Consider the following 21,104-nt stretch of genomic DNA (forward strand, 5'->3'; position numbering starts at 1 on the left):
GAATGCACCAGCATTTGGTAATTCTGTTAAGGGTATAGTTTATTGATGAGGAAAGCAATTCCATAATTTCTTTAACGTAATAATATCATTCTTTACCCTTATGCACAATTCTACAATTTCATAAATGCGGAGATGACAATCACAATATAATCCACAACTACCAAAATGCAGGGAAGCAAATATCAAAGCTGTTGCACACCCAACTCAAAGAAACTGGACTTCAAAGGAGAAGCCATCAACAAGCAAATAAAGACCTTTTAAACTGCAAACCGGCGGTCTGCTACGATATTTGTTTCCTATTTTTCATAGTTGCCATCAACCTAAGCATCCAAAGAACGCTGTGAAAGAAACCACAAAGCATACAAAATGAAGGGAAAATACCAGAGCACGAGCGGTTTCTATTGTCTGGACCGAAGAATGAAGAGAAGCACACAACACAGAGCCAACTTTCTTGTGATTGCAGTTCTTAAAGCAACCACAAAACACAACAATATAATTACGAACAGAATATGCAGAGCTTCCTTCGCAACCTTTGCTGATTGGCGCAAACCAAAGAAACAAATGAACAATAGACCTAAGTGTGAGGAACAACAAAGAATGACAAAACCTAGTGATCAATGTGCATAAATGACATTCAATGTCCGCACGCCTCAAACAACTCCTCGCAGATTGCATTTAATAAAGTATTTATTGCACTTGCGAAATTCCACATTTTAAACAGCTTATTTAAATCACGGTTAATGTGCCAAATACGGCCACCGCAAAATGCATTTGACGTGCAGCCACCTTGCAAGTCGCACGCCCAAAATAAAGCCTATTTAAATCATGGTTAATGTGCCAAATATAGGCACCACAAAACCCATTCAACGTGCAGAATAATGAATAATGCTCACCGAAAAAAAAAATTCGCGTTGCCGCAAAAAAAGAAACCTCCGGGACACTGACAATTTTCCGGGCATAAATGCCCCACGGAAAGCCTATCGGCTTAAAAAGAAATAGTTACCAATCAGATATCAAATATAAAAGAAAATTATCAGTAAAATTGTTAAAACTGACACTTTTGCCTTTCGTGGACCGATCTTCACCTGTTTGATCATTTAAAATAAATATGTTTGCAATGGATTAACAAATTCTTTTCTCCCACTGAAATAGGAGAGGATGCTTTTGATAGTAAGTGAATGCTTGGGAACATTCAGAGGAGAAGAGAGAACCAGGAATTGAGAGGGCAAGTTGAATTGCGATGGAGGGACAGTGCGGGCATTTTGGGGGGCAGGGAGGGTTTTCACGAAGCTCACACTCTCCAAACCCTTCGCCGTCGCCGTCACACTCGGCCTCGCTCTCTGTGTCGAGCTCCTCCCATAAACGCAAGCGCAACCACAGTCACGGCCACAGTCACAGTCGTAACGAAGACCATGCCGCATCTTCTTCCCTGCCCATGTTCCCCCTCAATATGCCCCATCTTAATATTTATTCAAACCTTAACCACAACCATAATCATAATCATAACCATAACATGAACCTTGGCCATTCTCTGGGCATGTCTTCCCTCTCAGAGAGCAGAGATGGCGCCCTCACCTCTAACGACGAAGACGATAATCTCACCGGTGGAGGCATCCATTCCCACTCTCATTCTCATTCGCAGCTGGACAGTATGAGCGCTGGCAACACAGATGGTCCTGACGACGATGAAGAAGATGATGATGAAGAGGACGATGAAGAAGACGAAGTGGAAGGGGACAACGACGACGACGACGACGACGACAATGGTAACGATGTCTCAGACGACGAAGAAATGGAAGAAGATGAGGAGGATTCCATGCATGCTTTTACAGCTGCTCGATTGGAAAATGGCCCACCTAATTCTAATTCAAGAATTCTTAAGCCTAAGACAGAAGTAGGTGCTACTGCTGCTGCTGGCGCCACTGCTAATGCCAATGTCAATGTAAAAGCAGAGCCAATTGTGGAGTCCGATACCCTCAATGTCAAACAAGAGAAGATAACCAATAATAATAACAATAATAGCAATACTGCTGTTTTGCTGAGCACAGCGAAAGAGGAAGGCAACAAGCTCACAGCATCCCCTGATAATATCCAGACCAGCGGAGCTTATTGTGCAAGAGAAGAAGCCCTCAAGAAAGAGGTCAATTCTTTGCACTAGATATTACACTTCCTCTTTTTTTCTGGTTAAATACTTACTTTCCTTAATCATCCAAAATCTTTATGCATTTGCCCCATTTAGTAAGTCACATATATTAAAATTCTTACTAACGTTCTTTTTGATCTGACAAAAACAAAACAAAATTGTCAGAGATACATGTAAAATAGTGGCTGACATATATAACTTCAGCATACTGCTAAACATGGCAAAACTTAAAAGCAAATACAACTGTATAACTGGCAAAACACTATTGTCGAAATCACTGCATCAAGCCTTTGCACTATCGCCTAACCTATATATTAGCTATTCATTGCTGAAGATTAAACCTAACAAAATTATCTTTTCCCCAGAGAAGCACTTTTGCTTTCAAGTTTCAAATGGCTCTATGATACAAAAATGAAGCTTCCTATGGACTGAGAGATCTGCCCTCACGATCGTTCTAGAAGAAAAACAAGAAATGAAAGGAATTTTAAAAATCAAACAGCGATGCCAGATATACATTATCACAAAATGCACTGCGAAACCTAAAAAATACTTACATGATACATCCAGTAGAAGAGAATACTAAAAATGGCCCTTTTGCTCTAACTCATGGACTGCTTTGCAAACCCTAATTATCGGAAAGGACTGCTTTGTAAACCCTAATTATCGGAAAGGATTGATTGGAAGTATATATCCATTTGGCTCATTCTGCATTGAAAAGGTGTTAGTCAATTGGCCCTTGTGGTCAACCTTTCCTCCTGTATATAATGACTTCAACAGAGTGGTAATTCTCAATTTTCATAGCTGGACCCTATCTGACATTCTTTATTTCCTTCATCTGTATGATTGTGTTATGTTGTAAATAATGGAATTACCTAGGTTAGCATGATCCAGCTGTCCCGTGCACTATTAGTTTACTTTGCATGTCTAGAGAAAAGTAAATGTTTTGTGTGCCATCGTAATCTAGCTGCCAGATTAGAGGAGTTTGCTTTATAAGGCAATCATTTTGTTTTTACTGGAAGGGAAGCCAATCACCTGGAATTCTTTTATCTCAAGTCTGCATGTTGTTATCATATTGTAAGGTGAAGCTTCCTGCAGTGGATGACCACGCTAAAGTCATGCTGCAATCATACCTGACTGAGTACGGCAATATCTGCTTTATAATGGTAACTGTCTGCTAATATTGTTGGATTTATGGTTTTCTTTTCAGGAAGATGCAGGCAAGCTCAAATTTGTTTGCACCCCCAATGATGGAAAGGATCAGCATATGATATGGTTTTTTCCTAACACAATTTGATCTTTTCAATAGTATAGGGTGTTTTGTCCTTGCTTCATTTGTCCAATTCTATCAGCTGATCAGGATTTTGTTTTGGTTCCTCGTGGTGCAATTTCTAGCTCCACATTTCTTAGTGATTCTCTGACACTAGGATTAATTTTCCTGGTACAGGGTAGATGGATTGCATTTATGTTCATTTGGTGTTCATAATCATATAATTTAAACATTTTTTTGAAAGAGTTTGAATTTTATCTGAGAAACTGTCTTATAACTATTTACAGGCTTATTGGATTAAAAAATATCTTTGCAAGGCAACTTCCAAACATGCCAAAGGAGTATATAGTACGGCTTGTAATGGACAGGTATGCTTTTCTGGAAACTCTTTGTTTTTTACTTAAAATTTAATAAATGAAACATAATACTATCTTTTAAGACAGTACCAATACACAAAAAGGTGCATCAAATATGTAATCAGTGAATACACTCAATTATCATCCAACAATGACAGGAAGGCCAACATATTTGGCTTAGCATCAAGCTGAAGATCATCAATATATCTTTGAAAAATCTCCTTTTCAGCGAAGGCCTGAATGGCAAGTACAGAAGGACTAGGCATTGCCATGTTGCAAAAACTGCTCTTTTGAAACTGACATAGGTTTTCATTTGTGGTTTTCTGCCAAGGTAAAATTGGCAGAACATAAAAAATTCAAAAACTATCTTGTCCATTATACAGTAGCCATTCAACATCTGTCTATAATTCAGTTTGAATTTTATTCAATCAGTGTCCGATTCTCCTGTTGTGGAGTTCCACAGGTTTTTGGCTGTATATTTTATTGTGATTCAAGGATGTGCCATTTTGTAAATCTGAAAGTATATGGCCTGTGGCTGTTGTCCTTTATGATATTGTTTGTTGTTTGTCAACTCTTGAGCTGTCTGGATATGATATATCCTTGCACAGTGGAAAAAATTAAATGAGTTGTGATTGCCTTATTAAGGATTGTAGGTATAAAATGTAAAAACAGATACAATGTCCAACAATATCTAAAAGAACAGATCCATTCTATGAGGGTTGATATCATCATCAACACAGAAGAATAGAGAGAATGCAATGATTTCGTTGATAAATAGAGTCATCATCTGCACTGTTTCCACAATGTAGGTTTGACTCTCATCAGATATTATAGTAGACTCAGCCATGAAGAGCTTGGATCATTTAGGTATATGAGGTAGGTGTGGCAATCAAACTAATAATGTAATCATCCCTTTATTTTTGTTTTATGAGAAATTCTGCTTGCAATTCTGCTATTGACATCTACAACCACCTCTAATCTTATCAGTGTCCTTGCCGATTTGAACCAGTGGAAGTGTTGGGAGTGGATATGATGGAATAGGCCCTAATGGTAGAATAGGGCAGGAAATGGAGGCATTATTAGGGGCTGAGCGGAATCTTAGTCAGAAATTGAAGATGTGGCTGAAGTGCTTCGCGATAACTACCAAATCTCTTTTTAGTGAAGTATCTTTAGTGCATTGGTGGCTTTTGTTGCTTCTGTGGCAACATCCGTAGCTTCTTTTGTATCACCACTTTAAATGCTCTTTCAAGTAACATTGCCTATAAGTATATATCTCACTTGAACCCTGATATCTTCTGCTCTTTTGGGCAGCTGCATGTTCTCCTATCTGCAGCATTCTGGTGCTCATTTCCTTTATCTTGTCATTCATCTGCCTATCTTATTATTCATTTCTATGTCCTTTAACTTCTACACCTAACTTAATCAGCTACTGGTTTGTTTTTGCATTCACAATTCCCTTAACAAAATCTAATTACACATATCATAATGCTCCTTTAGGCGGCTGTTTGCTTCTTTTATATTCACTATGGCTGAAATGAAAAGCCATTGGGCTTTTCATAAAAAGTCTACCTGATCCCCAGCTTTGTTATACAGCTGTCTTTTGTCTTTTGGTCCTTGATATTACCATCTTGTAACTTTATAGCCATATAGTCATGCCCATACTGTTTTTTATAATTTTATTTGTAAAATAGTGTTCATTTTAATGTTCTTGTCTTTTTCAACATTATGTAAGTCTTGTACCTTCTCTATCAAAAGGGTAGATATAGGTGGTCAGTATTTTATGTAGATAAAAAATGAATTGCCAAGCTACTGTATAATGCAGATAACTATTCACGTGTGACATCCAAACCAATGAATAATGAAATGCTTATTCTTTCCTGTTTGCAAGATGCATCTACTAGCTGTTTATCAATATTCTCAACTGTCTGCAACTGATTGGTAACATCTTCTGAAGTAATGGGTCTCATAAGGAGAAGGCATAGGCTGCATTGATTACTTAGTGGGTATCTGAACTGGGTTTTACTGCTGTCCTACTGTTGGACTTACATAGATGATCTATGTGAATGTCAACATCATGTGACAGTTCTATTCCTTTCTCAGGCTGCACATTGACAGGTTTGAGGATGCTTGTTGATGCTGTTGTACATGGAGAGGGGAAACATGTGAATTCACTATATCTTGGACATCATCTTTTTGGCAGGCTTTATCCAAAAATCGACAGCTTAAATATCAACATTAGTATTTTTCTTAGTAGTCATTCCATCTGACTCTGACAAATCTAGATTAGGTGTAAGGGTTGAGCAAGATGAGGGATAAAGGGCAACATCCAGGTTGGTTTGTGCATTTTCACCTGTCATGGTGTTTAAAGGAGCATAAACATTAAGCAAGCTTAGAGGGAATGAAGTAACAGGTATTGACCCTTGAAAAATATAATTTCTGAAAGCATTAATTGAATATGTGTAGATCATCATCTAACATCTAGTTTTTCGTGTAGTCTCTGTGACATGGATTCCAGGGAATAAGTTTTGGGGACATTCTTTTTTTCCAAAAATGCAGGACCAGCAAGGGGATGACAGTTAAAATAATTTATCAACACTAATATTTGAAAAAGTAATTACAAAATATGGTAAGAAGCTGCAATTTATCATATATGTAAACAATATGACAGTTAATTGATCCATGTTTAACTTCATCAAGTTTGCAATACAAGTGTAACATGCTGAAATAAAATGAAGCATTTTAACATCAACTTTGCAACTTTAAAACATAAGGAAGGAAACCCTTTTTTTTATATTTTTTTTTGAAATAAACAAATAACTGAAATGAAACTAGATATAACTGAGAGCTAGATATAAACCAGATCTATGCTGTAAGAATGAACAGTAGATATGAAAGTAACTTAAAACATTTCATTTCAAATGAAAGAGAAAGGGTTTAGAAAGTACATTTCTCCTGATGCTAACATTCTGAACTTCCATAACTTTATTAACAAACCAATGAGGAGGGAAAGTATCATCAGAGTGCTTTTCCGCCCAACCACGGACTTACTAGTCCCCCGTGCCATATCCAACTAGACTGGCCCGACCCTTCGCAGGGAGGTAACGGGAAGTGGAACTCATGCCATCTGAGACTTGGTGTTTAGGACCTACACAAACTAGTTGGTCTTACACTATGGGTAACCCCCAACTAGTATGACACTTCTGACTAGAGGTCTATCTGGTTCTAGTGATCTGACGGTAGCTTGCATTATGCGGCACCACCTTGGCCAAGGTTTTAACATTGCAAACACGATTAAATGTGCTGTCAATGATCACCACCCTTCTCGACATAGGTCTAGGGTCAAGTAGGTTTGACCAACAAAGAGCCATAACTGATCTCACTTATAAACCATTGGCCACACAATTGTTTTACATTCTTTTTGTTATCAGCACTAATTCTCTTAAGAAGTTTCTGTTATATTTTTCTCATTCAAGATTGCAAAAGGTTTTTAATAATACAACTAATTCCTTGGATTGGGAAGGCAAGGGGCTTAAGAGCTGCCAGCTGTCCGTTTGATCCTTAAGTTTGGAATGAACACCATGCATGACATGTCTCTGCTGTCATAGCAATTTTGAGGTATTCTCTTTAATTGAGATGCTAATTGCATCATAGTACAACTGTGCCCCTCTAACCCATTGCCTTCCTGGGCTAGGGTTTTAGTTTTATCATGAACCAGAGATGGTAAATCTCAAATAAATAGATCATCCTTACTGCTGTTATGATTTTCAGACTTAGACAACTTTGAGACAACTCAAATTAAAAAGTGTAAATTCTTCATACTAAAAGTCTTGGGTATGCAAACCCTCCAAACTGAATGGTATATTTCTGCACCTCCTTACTGGTAATAATCTTTATGATTTTCAGATTATAGTTCATACCCAGATTATTTATCTCCTTATATATATATATATACACACCGTTGAACATAGTTTCAAACTGGTTTAAACCCTTCAGCAAGGCTTAAGTAGACATTTAACAATTCGTGTAGGACAGAACATTCCAACCATCGAGATTCAAATAAGCAATTCTGCATACCCATAACATGGAATTCCTTCTTTTCTCATTAGGAAGACATGGTATATGTATGAAAGATTAACACAAGTCACAATATCTTATTAGCATAACCTGCATATTGAAATTTATCTTTTAAGAACAAATTTTTCCTTAATATAACTCCAAATGAAGGAATGCATACTCTTATTTTTTTTTGATATAACACATTCTTCTTTGCTAACTCAGAAAAATGGAATTGACTGCAATATTTCTTTTTAGCTTAAACTCAGAAAAATGGAATTGACTGCAATATTTCCTTTTAGCTTATCCTTTTTACCAACTTAGAAAGAAGGAAATGGCTGCAATAGTTCTATTTTACACATTCTTTCTTATTTCCTTTAATCAGTATGGAAAGACAAAATATGTGCTCAAATCATAGGGTTTGAGAAGTATATCATGACCTGACAAAGAGGAATGGAACAGCTGAGCTAAACCTTCCAACGCCCTTCACTGGAAAACCCCTCTGGTCTCCACGTTGCAGAGAACTTCCTCCCTTTAAGTCGTAGAGAATAAATATCTCTTCCAACGTTCCAAAGAAGAAGAATGTAACCCGTTCACTTCAAAAACCCGCCTAAATATTTCATCCAAAAAGTATTCCACCTTGCGATTTGCCCTAATACTAGGTATTCTTCCCTAATCCGCCCAAGGAGAGTCACGAGAATTCTTCCTGCCATCCTCACGCCATATTCATGCCTGTTTGCTTCTTGGAGAAGACTCAATGCTTCACGCAAAAAGCCTTGCTCTCCTTCCATCGAAGCTTCTAAAAGAATCGTTTAAGGTAAAATGAATAATACATGGTGTAGGAGTTTATTTTCCAATATCATTCCATATAATGCCCGATAAAATATTACATAGGTATTGCTTAAAACATTCGATTAATACCCATGGTGTTGAGAATGGGGATGGGTTTGTTTTTAATTCGATACCTTAGCTTGTGCCACATTATGCTTTTAGTGGCTAAAGAATGAGTTATAATAATTTAAATATCAAGGCCCCCCCTTCTCACACTTATCTTTATTAAAATTGCCAAATAGAGTTGGCCTAAGGTATTTTAAAAATGAACCTTACCTTTGCAAGAGTATTAGTATAAGATATTCATATTTTTATATATATGAATCTATATATCTTATGTATACATGCCCATAGGAGCACGCATACGGTCGTGTGTGTACTCTCATATATATATATATATATATAACATGAGCCATTGCAAATTTTAATTTAATTATTAATAAAATAATTAATTATAAATTAATTAATACTAATAATAACAAATTAACTTGGAAACCAATCAATAACTTAGGGTCGTGAAACCCTAAAACCTCTATAAAAATTAGCTAGGGTTACCTGACGCGACGGGCTGATGTAAATAACCAAGGTCAACATAAGATCACCTGACTCAGGGTTAGGGTTTCAGATGGCATAAGTTCTTTCCTTCCCTTACCTCCCGACCTGATGATACTTCCCCTCCCTTCTCGGAGAATGACGAACTCCTGCACACTCTTGGCTAGTTCAATCAGTTAGATCAAAATCTTGTTATATCTAGACATTTCAAATATCATTAGCAAAAGTGAAACATCATGTCATAACGTTAACTATGAAGTCATCAATTTAACAATTATGAGCCATCAATTCATTATTCTAAGCGCAATTAGCATCATTCAATTATGCATACACATCTAGGGCACATTCATTCAATTTAAACATGAACATCTAGGGCACGCTTAATCGGTTAAAAACATGAAACATCTAGGGCACACTTAAACATCTTGCAAGTATATCATAGATCAACTAGGGCACACATATAACATGGCGTAATCACAACATATAAACAACTAGGGCACAAGTGGGATGTAACAACAAGTACAATGGGCCAATGGCTAATCGAACTCATAGTTTGATGCAAATGCCATGACATGCTCCTCATTGTTGGAATTGCTAAACTCATCTAGCTCTTGCAATTGGACACCGACCAACCCTGCATGTTCATCTTGATTCTCACCAATCTACGTTGGCTCCTTTGGGCATATACCCTTCTGTGTTTTTGGATTCTCCTTGTCCTCAATCATCTTGCAATCCATGACACCCAAAGCACCGTGTACAACGACAAACTTCTTCTCTCTTCTAGTGTTAAGTTTGTTTCTCTCGATAAAGTGGATGAAGCTATATGTACACTAGTTCCTCTCAACAATAGAGGAACAACAAATTTGTGATAAGAGGTGAATGTTTGAGTGCTTATGTAGATGGAAGCCCATATGACTACCACCAACTCACTGGGTAGTCCTATGCTATATTCTCCTTATGTAACTTTGTTGAAATCGAATATCCTTGTGGTTCAAAAAAGCTAAGCCCAAACCAAGAGTTTGGAAAAGGCCAATGAATAAGAGGAATATAGACCTCTTTTGCACTTGGAGCCAAACAAAGCTTGAGAGGGTGTTGCAAGAGATCCTTTCGAGATAAAATAAGTGAAAACACTAACATAATGCTATTAATGGGGATAATTTATTAGGCCTATGCAAATACCACTTTGGGTTCAATGCATAGGTGATAATGTTGAAAGGAATATGAGCTTGTCTTGCTTCTGTTGAATGATATGCTGAATGTACTTATTGTAAAAATCCAAGGTGGTCTCTCTCTCTCCTACAAAGACCTTTGTTTGGTCAAACATGCTATTGATGCACTTACATATTTCTTCAAGTCTTGGAGTTTTAGAGTCCTTATATCTAAACACCTTGAAAATTGAGGTTATGTTCAAGGTGATGTACTTCGCATTTAACCAAAAAGTGTCACTCTTCATCACTTTCTTCACCCTCGTCCCTTGTTGTCTTGGACATGGTCCACTGATTCCACTTTTGTATCATGAGCATTAGTGATGGAGGAGCATTCATGATGCATCCCCTAAAAACAAAATAGAGGCAAGTTGAGAATATTTTTGGTTTATTCCTTCTTTTTCCTTTTTTAATCCTTTATTTGTTTTTTCTTGGTTTCCATTTTATGTTATTTTTTATTTATTTATTTTTTTCACCTCTTTTTTCAATTTTTTATTCTTTATTCTCTCACCCGTCTCTTCTTTTCTTAGTTTATTCTTTTTGGCCTCGGTTAATGTGTCATCCCTTCTTCCCTCAACCTTTTTAACTGCTCAAGTCTGCTTCTTTCTTATCTTACACTGATTGCACTCATTCATCCTGTGATGGATCACAGAGAGTGATCCAAAATGTTGATGCAAAAAATAACACAATCAAATCCAGAAGCATTAATCATAATATTTTTGGTTTTGTGTGTGGATTTTAGGAGGAATGGTATATTTGGATAAATTGTGAGGGTTGAAAGAAGTTTCTAGTTGACTTTAGTAGCAAAAGAGAACATAGTTACATCTTCAGTGGCATTAGCATATGGCTTTTTGGCAGCATTAACCAATTTGACTTAAGCAACATCTTGATTTCACTTCAGCAGCAACTGGGATGACTTTAGCAGCAAGGTGTGGATGATTGTTGGCATCATCTTCTGTTTTGATCAACTTATTTCAAACCTTCAACCATTAAAAGGATCACATGGTTTTATTGGTGTTATTCCCTAACATACATTTCATCAAACACTTGGCAGTTGTTCAAGCTTCATCATGGTTTTTGTCTGGAATCAGGCAGCGTTGAAGGAGAGTCTAAAGAGTAGCATATCTTGAACAAGAATGGCCTAGCAAGAACTCAGCCATTATATTTGGTGGCCAAATCATGTGCCATGATGGAGAATTGTACTTCCAAGTCATTATGTGGCATTAAGGGCCAATAAATCAACCTGAAAACCTATCTGGCAGGGAGATATGGACAAAAAAATGTGGGCAAGTCATTCTTGGAAGGGGATGTGCAAGTCATTCATACAGGGGAAAGGTGAAAAAATATGATGGATCATGAGGAGGAGGAACCAATCATTTGAAATGAAAAGATATTGGAGAAAACCAGAGAATAACCTAAAGAAGAGGAATAACAAGATTTTCAGCCATCTTGAAGGGCAGAATATTCCGTTTCTTTATTGTGCAATAGTTTTAGGCATTTTTCTCAACATGATCGTAAGCTTTTGAAGGTAAATTTACACATTAATGCAGGTTAATTTGTTGTTGTCTGGAATGTGAATGCTGTCCAAGGATTGTTAAGACTGCTAGATTGCTAGGTTAGACTATCTTTCATTAAACCACCCTACCTAGACTACACCATACATTAGGTGGTATTAAAGCAAGATTTCTTGCTAGGTTTTGTCTTCAGAAGCTCTAAAAGAGCAGTGAGAAGACAGGGGACATAGAGGAAGACTGAGGGCACCTAGAGTTGCAAATATAGTGAAGATGATTAGAGGAATAATAGCCAGATTGGTTGCAATGGAGCCGTTACAGAGGAGAGGAACACATAGTGAAAGTGATGATAGAGAAGTAGAAAGTCAAGAGCTTGATGGATGGACTTGAAAGTAGATTTTTAGAGGCAATTTGAAGATGGGTAGTAGGCCAAAATTGGATACCTCATACTATGGTGGAAGTCAAGTCTTGAGGAGCTTATATATTGATTTATGGATATTGAGAAATATTTTCACTAGGAGTTGGTGGAGGATACTTGAACTAGGGAGAAAGTAAAGTTTGCTTGCACTAGGTTGAAAAGTCACGCATCCATGTGGTAAGATCATGTAGAAGTGGGCAAATAAAGGAGAGGAAAGGGAGAGAAGGAGAAAATTGAAACTTGGGACATGATGGTTACAAAGTCAAAGGCCAAGTTGCTACCAATAGACTATTAGGCAAACTTATTTGAGAAGCACTCAAGAAACACTGAGAGGGGGAGGGGGGTGAATTAGTGTTTATAAATTTTCAAAGATACACCAAAAGATACATAGAAAAAATAATAACACAAGAACACAAGATTTCACGTGGAAAACCCTTTTGGGTAAAAAACCATGGTATCAATAATCTTATATTAAAAATAATGGGCACCAACCCAAGAATACAAAAGGTGAGCTACAACTCACATTGGGCACCAACCCTTTCAATATGCAGAACTGAAGCACCGACTTCACTGCAAAAGAGACTCCAATCTCACTTCAACCAACCTCTAGTTATTTGTTATTTGGTAAAGTTTGTCACGCAATCTGCCTTCAAAATCTCAGAGAAATCTACGATGCACAGCAGGACTCCAAAACATAAACAAACACTCCAAAAATATTTTTTTCTTATTTTATCACCTCAACTTCCCCTGATCTGCAGAACACAAACAAAACAAGTAGGCCACCAAAGCACTATATCTCCAAAAATATGCCCAGTCAGCTGAGCAAAATAAAGACGACCCACATTTAAAAAAAAAACAAACTCAGAATTTTTAATCACATCTGATACGTAAATCAACCTTCAACAATCACAGTACCACCACATCCATCAACCAAGTCATGCCAAAATGAAGTATCCCCACCTTTTTGAATATGTTAGAAGAAATCAATAATATTTGTTCCTTCAAAAACCAACCTTCATAAAACGTATTACTTCTAGAAATAGCGTAGGTCCAAGAAGTTTCTTGAAGATGGCAGCAATCTGGAAGAAGAATTAAAACGGCAGCTCTTCTAGTTTTTACAACTGTAGAATATCACTCGCGAAAAAAACATCCACACCTCAGAAAATAAACCTTTATCCATATGTTTTGTTTTGCTCGATATCCATCTAGAAGAGAATATCGAAGGCAAAGCATGTAACGCCCAGGCCCAATCACAAAAGCACGATGCTTCACCTTTAACACACACAAAATAAATCCTCTGATAGGAGATTAATTAACAATCACCACAAACTCCCTTTTTCAAAACCGACTAGACCACGTTTCCCAGAAACAAAGGCCACGATCATATAAATAAAGAAGAATATCTGTCGCCATGAAAAAAATGCCTTTCCTTCTATTAAGGCATCACACCAGGTTCATATTAAAGGCACAATATGTCAGATGAAACTCACGATAAAAGAAATTCATTTTTTTACTTCATCGCAAAATGTGGAAGTAGAGTTTTTTTTTCTGAGAAAACGTTTCAAGTCTGCAGCAACACGAAATTTGTGCAAAGACAGCATCCTTGTAATTATGAAAATCAACCCACAACTCCAAAGAAAGTCAAATAATTAAAACGTGGCCAAAACAAGAAGGAATCAAGTCCCATGCTACTCATAAATCTGAATATATGAAATAGAAAGCTGACATGGCACAAAAGTAGCTGCTGACTTGTTGACAAGTAAGCATGCAGCCTGGTGATGCAGACACTCAAGCAGCTGAAACAGGCACACACAGACCTCAAGCAGCTGAAGCACGTCAAGCACATCAAACAGCTCAAGCACATCAAGCAGCTCAACCAAAAATGAGAAAATCTAATGAATAAACGGTAGCTCGAAAAGCACTTCAAACTCAGTCCAATATTATTTTGAGTAAACCTCTAGCTTGAATAGCACAAGCTTGACAAAAACAACTTGACATCAATAACAAAAAGTCTAACAACTTAACCTTAAGCAAAAGGAGTTGAGTGTGAAAGACTATATGGAGGAATTCTACAAGCTCACTAATGGGCTGGTCTTGTTGAGGATGAGGAAGAAAAAATTTCAAGGTATGTTAACAGACTCATATCTCCATCCAAAAATGAGTTTGGTATGATTGGAGTAAGGTCAAAAGAAGAAGCCTATCAATATGTTTTGAAGGTGGAAGATAATATCGTTAAGGAATCAACAAAACAACTTGAGAGGAAAGGGATAGTTTTCTAGAGGAAAAGGACAATCAAACAATGGTACAGGACAACATGCATGTGAAGGAGACTAAAGCACTATTCAAACAACAATTTCAGTAAAACACAAGAAGAAGAGAAAGTTCCTCAAGGGGAAGAAGGTATTATGGTGGAGGAAGAGGTAGAGAATTCACCAAAGCTTTTTATAGGTGTGAAGCTGGTCATAGGGCATTTGATTTTCCACAAGTCACAAAACAACGATAGATGAAGTGATGCAAGTAACCACATTGTACAAGCAAATGAGGGGAGTTGTTTCACCCAAGCACATAGAGGAATTGGAGCATGAATAATCTTTCATGATGAAGAGAATGTTGTTGACAATAGCTTAAGAGGAACATGAGACAATACAAAGAAATAACTTATTTTAAACCTATGTAAATTTGGAGGTAAACAATGAAAGGTCATTCTAGATGGTAAGAACTAGTAATTTGCTGTCTAATGAGATGACAAAGAAGCTTAGTTTGAAGAAGATTGACCACCCAAACCTAAAAAGAACTTAAAATCTTCGTAAGTGAACAAATTTTAGTAAATTTTAGTAAATTTTAGTAAATTTTCGTAATTAAAAAGAATTTCCATTGAGCCCATTGAAGGACAAAAGGGAGGAAGTGGACAATAGTCCTAAGGTGTCTTTGTTCTCAAGAAAATAGTTTCTTAGCAAGAAGAGGAAAGAGAAAGCTTGCTTTGGTTTCCTTGCTAAAGCTATGAAGGTTGCAATAGTGGGTGAAATGAAAGAAATTTTACATCAAGTGAATGATTTGTTGGAGGAATATGCAAAAGAAATTCCAATGAAACATAGGATTCTTTGGAAGAATATGCAAAAATACTTTCAAATGAATTTTTGGATGGGTTGCCACTGTGTGGATTTAATTCTTGGATCAAGCTTACTAAACAAGGCAATGTATAGGAGGCAAGAATGATAAGGCAATGAGACAATGATTAGGAAGAGTTTGAGCCCAGGTGTAGTAGCAGCATGCTATTTAGATATTTAAGTCTTGTTCGTTGCTCCATGTACGACATGTTGGCTATCTATGATCTAAGTCTAGAGAGCATATAAAGCTAGTTTGCAATCCAAAGTACAATGGGTTAATGACAAATGAGTTAAGAAGTTCCTAAATTATCTTACAATTAAACTTCATGAACCTCAAGGGCTTCTAAGTGGTTTCAATATATATTTAACTACATCCACATAAAAAACAAACTTGGATACCATGAATCATATACATACACTTATTTAAAAAGGATAGGTTTACCACACTCAAATTGGTTATGAGCTCTAATGAGGTTTAGTCATAAAGCCTAGTTCAATATCCCCAAGGCATGAGTAGACATACAATATATATTTAACTTCATGAGCTCTAATGAGGTTTAGTCATAAAGCCTTGTTCAATATCCCCATGGCATAACCAGAAGTTCCTAAATTATCTTACAATTAAACTTCATGAACCTCAAGGTCTTCAAGTGGTTTCAATATATATTTAACTACATCCACACAAAAAACAAACTTGGATACCATGAGTCACATACATCCACTTATTTAAAAAGGATATGTTTACCACACACAAATTGGTAATGAGCTCTAATGAGGTTTAGTCATAAAGCCTAGTTCAATATTCCCAAGGCATAACCAAATTTCAACACCTTGTACTAAAAATATTCACACGTAGAAAAATGAGTTACAAGACCTTTAATTCAATGGTCTGTCTTAGATATGATATACAAACCCAAATAAAAGCAAACATCAAATCAAAGTTTTAGGACTCAAACTTGGCGCGAACTCGGTAGTGCAGAATAGGACTTGGATTTGGGACTCAACAAAAAACTCGGCTAGGACTCAATAAAGAAGAAAACCGTAGATCTACAAAAAAACAAAAAGGAATTAATGCATTTAGAGAACATAAGAGCCTAATTTGATTATTAGTTTGTCATAATTCAAACATTACACATGTCATATGATCTTCAAACACTCAATATTTGAAATTTCATCATTAATATCATAAGTTAATAAGTGTTTACATATAATGATATGTCAAATGAGAAAAACAACCAAATAAAAACTACAACCTCCTCTTTCCTCTCCTAATGTAACTCAATTTTTGAGGCCTCAAACTAGAAGGTGCTATTGTATCTAAATAATGATGAGTTGTTTCTTGATCTTCAAAAATGTTTTCGTCCTCCATTGCATCCAATTCTGCCGCTTTTGCTTTTTCTATTGCTCCTCTCTCCAATTCTGCAAGACCATCTTCAGTAAGTAGGACATCATCATCATTTTGCTCATTGACAGTCCATTCACCATATGGATCAGTATCATCCAAGTCGATGGACTCATGTGAAATGCCCTCCACCTTTGTAGTTCGAAGGCAAAGGTTGTACCGGATGAAGACAAGATCATTGAGGCATTGCTAGGTCAACCTATTTCTCTTCTTTGTGTGAATGTTCCCAAATAAACTTCAATTGTGTTCACACCTGTTGTGACGTATTCACACATCGCCCCATTGCAAATGGGGACCCCTACTTTTTGCTTTCTAGGGTTAGTCTTCTTGGCATAGTCGTTTGGGTCTTGGTTATTAATCTTTGCATTGGAAAGTTGCTAGAGAGCTCATTGGGATTGAATGGTCTCCTTGAGTTGAGATGAATTAGTAGGTGGTCCAGGTCAGGGTCTCTTTGAAAGCCTTCTCTAGGTCAGGCCTTGCTCTAGTTTTGGGGTAATGCCTTGATTGAGTTTGGGAGAGTCTTTGCATTATGTCTAGAGCCTTGTTTGATACCAATTCCATTACCCTTCGAGGAGCAAAGAACATGAAGCTTGAGCATGAAAACTTCGAGGAAAGTGGAGAATTTGAGCTAGAGCCTCAAATTCGCTCCTGACCCTTCCAAAGGGATAGGAGCAAATTCTTCCTAAACTCCTTTGCCCCCTTTATTTGAAAGGAAATCTCACTTTAGAGCGTTAGTTGGGGGGAAATCAACTTGAATTCACCTTTGAAATCAAATTTAATCACACTTGGGCTTGAAGATTTGATGAGGAAGAGGGGAATTTGAACCAAAAGATCAAATTCGCTCCTGACCCTTCCAAGGGTACATGGGTGAATTTCCCTAAAATCCCCTTTTGCCTCTTACTTTAGACCAAAACTCATGCTTCTAGGGCTTGACTAAGGCAAGGTTGATCTATCCATGCCTTTGGAGTAAAATTAAACCAAGATGAAGTATGGAGAACTTTGGAATTTGAGCTTAAAGAGGAATTTCGCTCCTGACCCTTCCAAAGGGACTTGTCAATAGTTGCTCTTTGACTCCAAATTTGAGCAAGGAAACCCTTAGGATGCCTTCCTAGCATAGACCAAGGTCAAAACAAAAGTAAAATGAAGGATGAATTGAGCATGAAAAGCCAATTTCGCTCCTGTACCTCTCAAAGGGTCTAGAGTGAATTTCACCTAAGCTCCTGACCCTTCCAAAGGGTCCAGAGCAAAATCCTTAGGACTCCCTATTTCGCCTAATGCACTAAAAGATCTTGTTTTAAGCTAAGATAGAGGCGAGTTGACATAATCATGATAAGAGGAGGGTTGGAAAAGTTAAGTTCAAGGCAAAGTAATGACGAATGGAAGATGAATGGCATCAAAGGAAGAATTTCGCTCCTGACCCTTCCAAAGGGTCCAGAGCGAATTTTCCTATACACCTATTTGCTCCTTGTTTGAGGTCAAAATCTTTGTTCCTATGGCGTGGTTGAGAGAGGATTGATGTATACATGCCTTGAGAAGTGAATTGAAGCAAAGGAAATGATGAATTTGAGACTAAATGCCAAATTTCGCTCCTGACCTTTTCAAAGGGTCCAGAGCGAATTTCACCTAAGCCTATGTACGTCTCAAAGGGTCCAGAGCGAATTCTCTTGAAACCTCCTTTCGTTCCCAATTTACATCAAGCCTAGCGTTGATTGAGGTTGATTGAATTTGGAGGCATCCTTAGACATGCATTTGAGCGAGTTGTGGTCACAAAGTGTGAAGAATTTGTGCAAAAATGCAAAATTCACTCCCGACCCTTCCAAAGGGTCCAGAGCGAATTTTCTTGGAGGGTCCTAACCCTTCCAAAGGGTCCAGAGCGAAATTCCTAGGAGGTCTTGAACCTTACTTAAGCCCTTGAGCGAAACCTATTCCTAAGCATTTTTGAAGGCAAATGACTTGTTTTTGATGAGAAAAGGATGAGAAATGAATTTCTATGAAGGAAAATTGAGCAAAATGCCAATTTCGCTCCTGACCCTTCCAAAGGTACAGGAGCGAATTCTTTCAAAATCTACATCTCACCTCCAGTTTGGGTAGAATCCTTGGTTCAAGAACTTTGCATAAGGAAGAATGACCTTATCCAAGCCTTAAGGACCTATAATCATGGTTTGAGCTAGTAGAAATGAGTAAACTTGATGAATTTGAACACAAATGTCAAATTCTCTCCTGACCCTCTCTAAGGTACAGGAGCGAATTTCTTCTAAAAGTGTGTTTTTTCCTCCTAGCTTCAAGGGAAATTGATTCAAATATCTTCTTATTGATGATTTAAGGTAAGAAATGCCGTGTTAGAATGAATATCTATCATGTATTCTTAATCATCTTTTGTTTTCTTTGTAGATCAAGAAGGCCGGGCTAGAAGGGAGAATAGACAAAGACAAGGAGGACGTCATTAGGAAGCTTCATCATCCTCAAGGGGCCCCTTAAGCGCATAAAAGAAGACTCAATGTGCTAAAGACTTCAAGTGTTTAACAATTGCAAGCAATGGAGCTAACCATCCTCAAGGACCTCATTCTATCACATGGGGAAATCACAAGATGGCAGAGAAGAAAGATCATACAAGCACTTCAAGGCGAGGTGAGCTACTAGAGGAGGAGTGACTTGACTGTGAAGAGGCCTCATCAAGCACAAAAGAGTCAAGGAGAGGTACATCATTCATCAAGTTCATCAAAGACAAAGGAGGATCAACCAAGGTCAGTGCAGGGGTACGTTGAAGAAGCGGATAGTTCCAGAAGAGTTAATCAAAGTTAGATTCTCATTATCACTACATTGAGTATCAAAAGAGATACGACATTTCTTGACCAAGCAAATGCTAGACAAGGTGGCATCCCAGTCACTATTCCTCCAATCAGAAGGCTCCACATTAGCATGTCCAGATTCAGTGAACCATGCTTATACACGAACGCACAAACTCCGATGTACCTACCTCTGTTTCCTATTGGTTCTCATGCATTGAATGTAATTTTCTCATTGGCTAGAGGATTTTGTTGTAACAAACCCTAATTAGGGTTTCCATCTTGTAATCCTAGCCATTGATTGTAAATCAATCAGAGCTATTGAATTGTAAAGAGCTCTCTATATAAAGCTCTGGCTCTTCATTTGTAAAGGTTAATAGTTAGTTAATAGGGGTTAGAATAGTGAATAGTTTGTGAATAGAAGCTTAGATAGCAATTAGAGTAAAGTTGGAAGAGGAGGCAAGAGATTGTTGCCCAAAATTGTAAATAAACCTCATTTTTTCATTGAAGCTAAGGTGAAATGTGTTGTTTCTTGCAGCATGCATGGTTTCTTGTTGAATCTTCATAATAGATGGTAGATAATTAGATTGAGTGGAGAAAATTGTTGAATGCACTTGTGTGGAATCCGCCTAGTCCATACCACTAGCCTCTTATTGATTGTAAGTGCGCCTTGTGTGGTCAATTGGCATTGAATGAGCTTAACTTCAAATTGTTATGCCTCTATTGTTCATGCATTAACTTGAATGGTGATCAGTGTCTGATGGTGTAACGGTTTGAACATATTCGAAGCATCCCTTAGAAGATTGCACTGAGTTGGTGTCGGATTGTTCAATTTGATGGTGAGACCCAACCCAGTAGGACTCCACCTAGTCGTTCATCTATCTTCTTGCATTCTAGGTCTTAGATTAGACTCTCTAAACCCTACACCTTTTGCTATTCTTTATTCTCCCCGGTAAGTAGATAGGACTTGAGTTCCAGCAAATCAAAGCATTCAGGCAATCGAATGTAAGTCCCCTTGTGAATCCAGCAAAATCACATCACACCAACAGAGCTTATCCACACGTAGAGACCCTACATTCAGGAACCTTGGAGTCATCTCGAATGATCCTTAAGACAATCTTCAGCATCCGAGAGATTTTGTTCAAGAGAGGATAAGATACCTTGGTATTTTATTCTATGTTCGCATATGCGTAAAAAACACATCAACAACACCTAGAAGCACTACATGGTTGGGACAAAATACAATGGGCTATCTTTTGAAGATTAGGCGTGCCAACACCATAATTCTCCCACCATAAATCTACATAAAATCATTTAGAAATATAAGAATTAAGTAAAAAAATATTAATATCTAGTTTCTAATTTTTTCTTGTAGTATTGAACTAAATTTTTTATCTGTTTGTTGTTTTTGTCTCCTATCAACTACTTGAGCTGAAGAAAAGAGTCTCCCCTCTGCACCCTTGTAGACCTTGA

General features: G+C 37.4%; 1 protein-coding gene across 2 annotated transcripts in view; it reads left to right on the forward strand.

The window, feature by feature from the left end:
• The first annotated feature begins 1,039 nt into the window (after nucleotides 1-1,039).
• LOC131060598 (histone acetyltransferase GCN5) overlaps nucleotides 1,040-21,104 on the forward strand; it is a 123,286-nt gene continuing 103,221 nt past the window's right edge. The window contains exons 1-3 of one of the 2 annotated variants that reach the window (XR_009110397.2): nucleotides 1,040-2,140; nucleotides 3,351-3,415; nucleotides 3,698-3,778. Coding sequence is in view for 1 of the 2 variants with exons in the window: in XM_057993893.2 (XP_057849876.1) it covers nucleotides 1,241-2,140; nucleotides 3,351-3,415; nucleotides 3,698-3,778 (1,046 nt within the window). In the remaining variant the exon portion in view is untranslated. The remainder of the gene's footprint in view (nucleotides 2,141-3,350; nucleotides 3,416-3,697; nucleotides 3,779-21,104) is intronic. The other variant, XM_057993893.2, reaches the window with a different exon arrangement.

This window comes from Cryptomeria japonica, chromosome 5, assembly GCF_030272615.1.
Source record: "Cryptomeria japonica chromosome 5, Sugi_1.0, whole genome shotgun sequence".
In the NCBI taxonomy this organism is placed as follows: domain Eukaryota; kingdom Viridiplantae; phylum Streptophyta; class Pinopsida; order Cupressales; family Cupressaceae; genus Cryptomeria; species Cryptomeria japonica.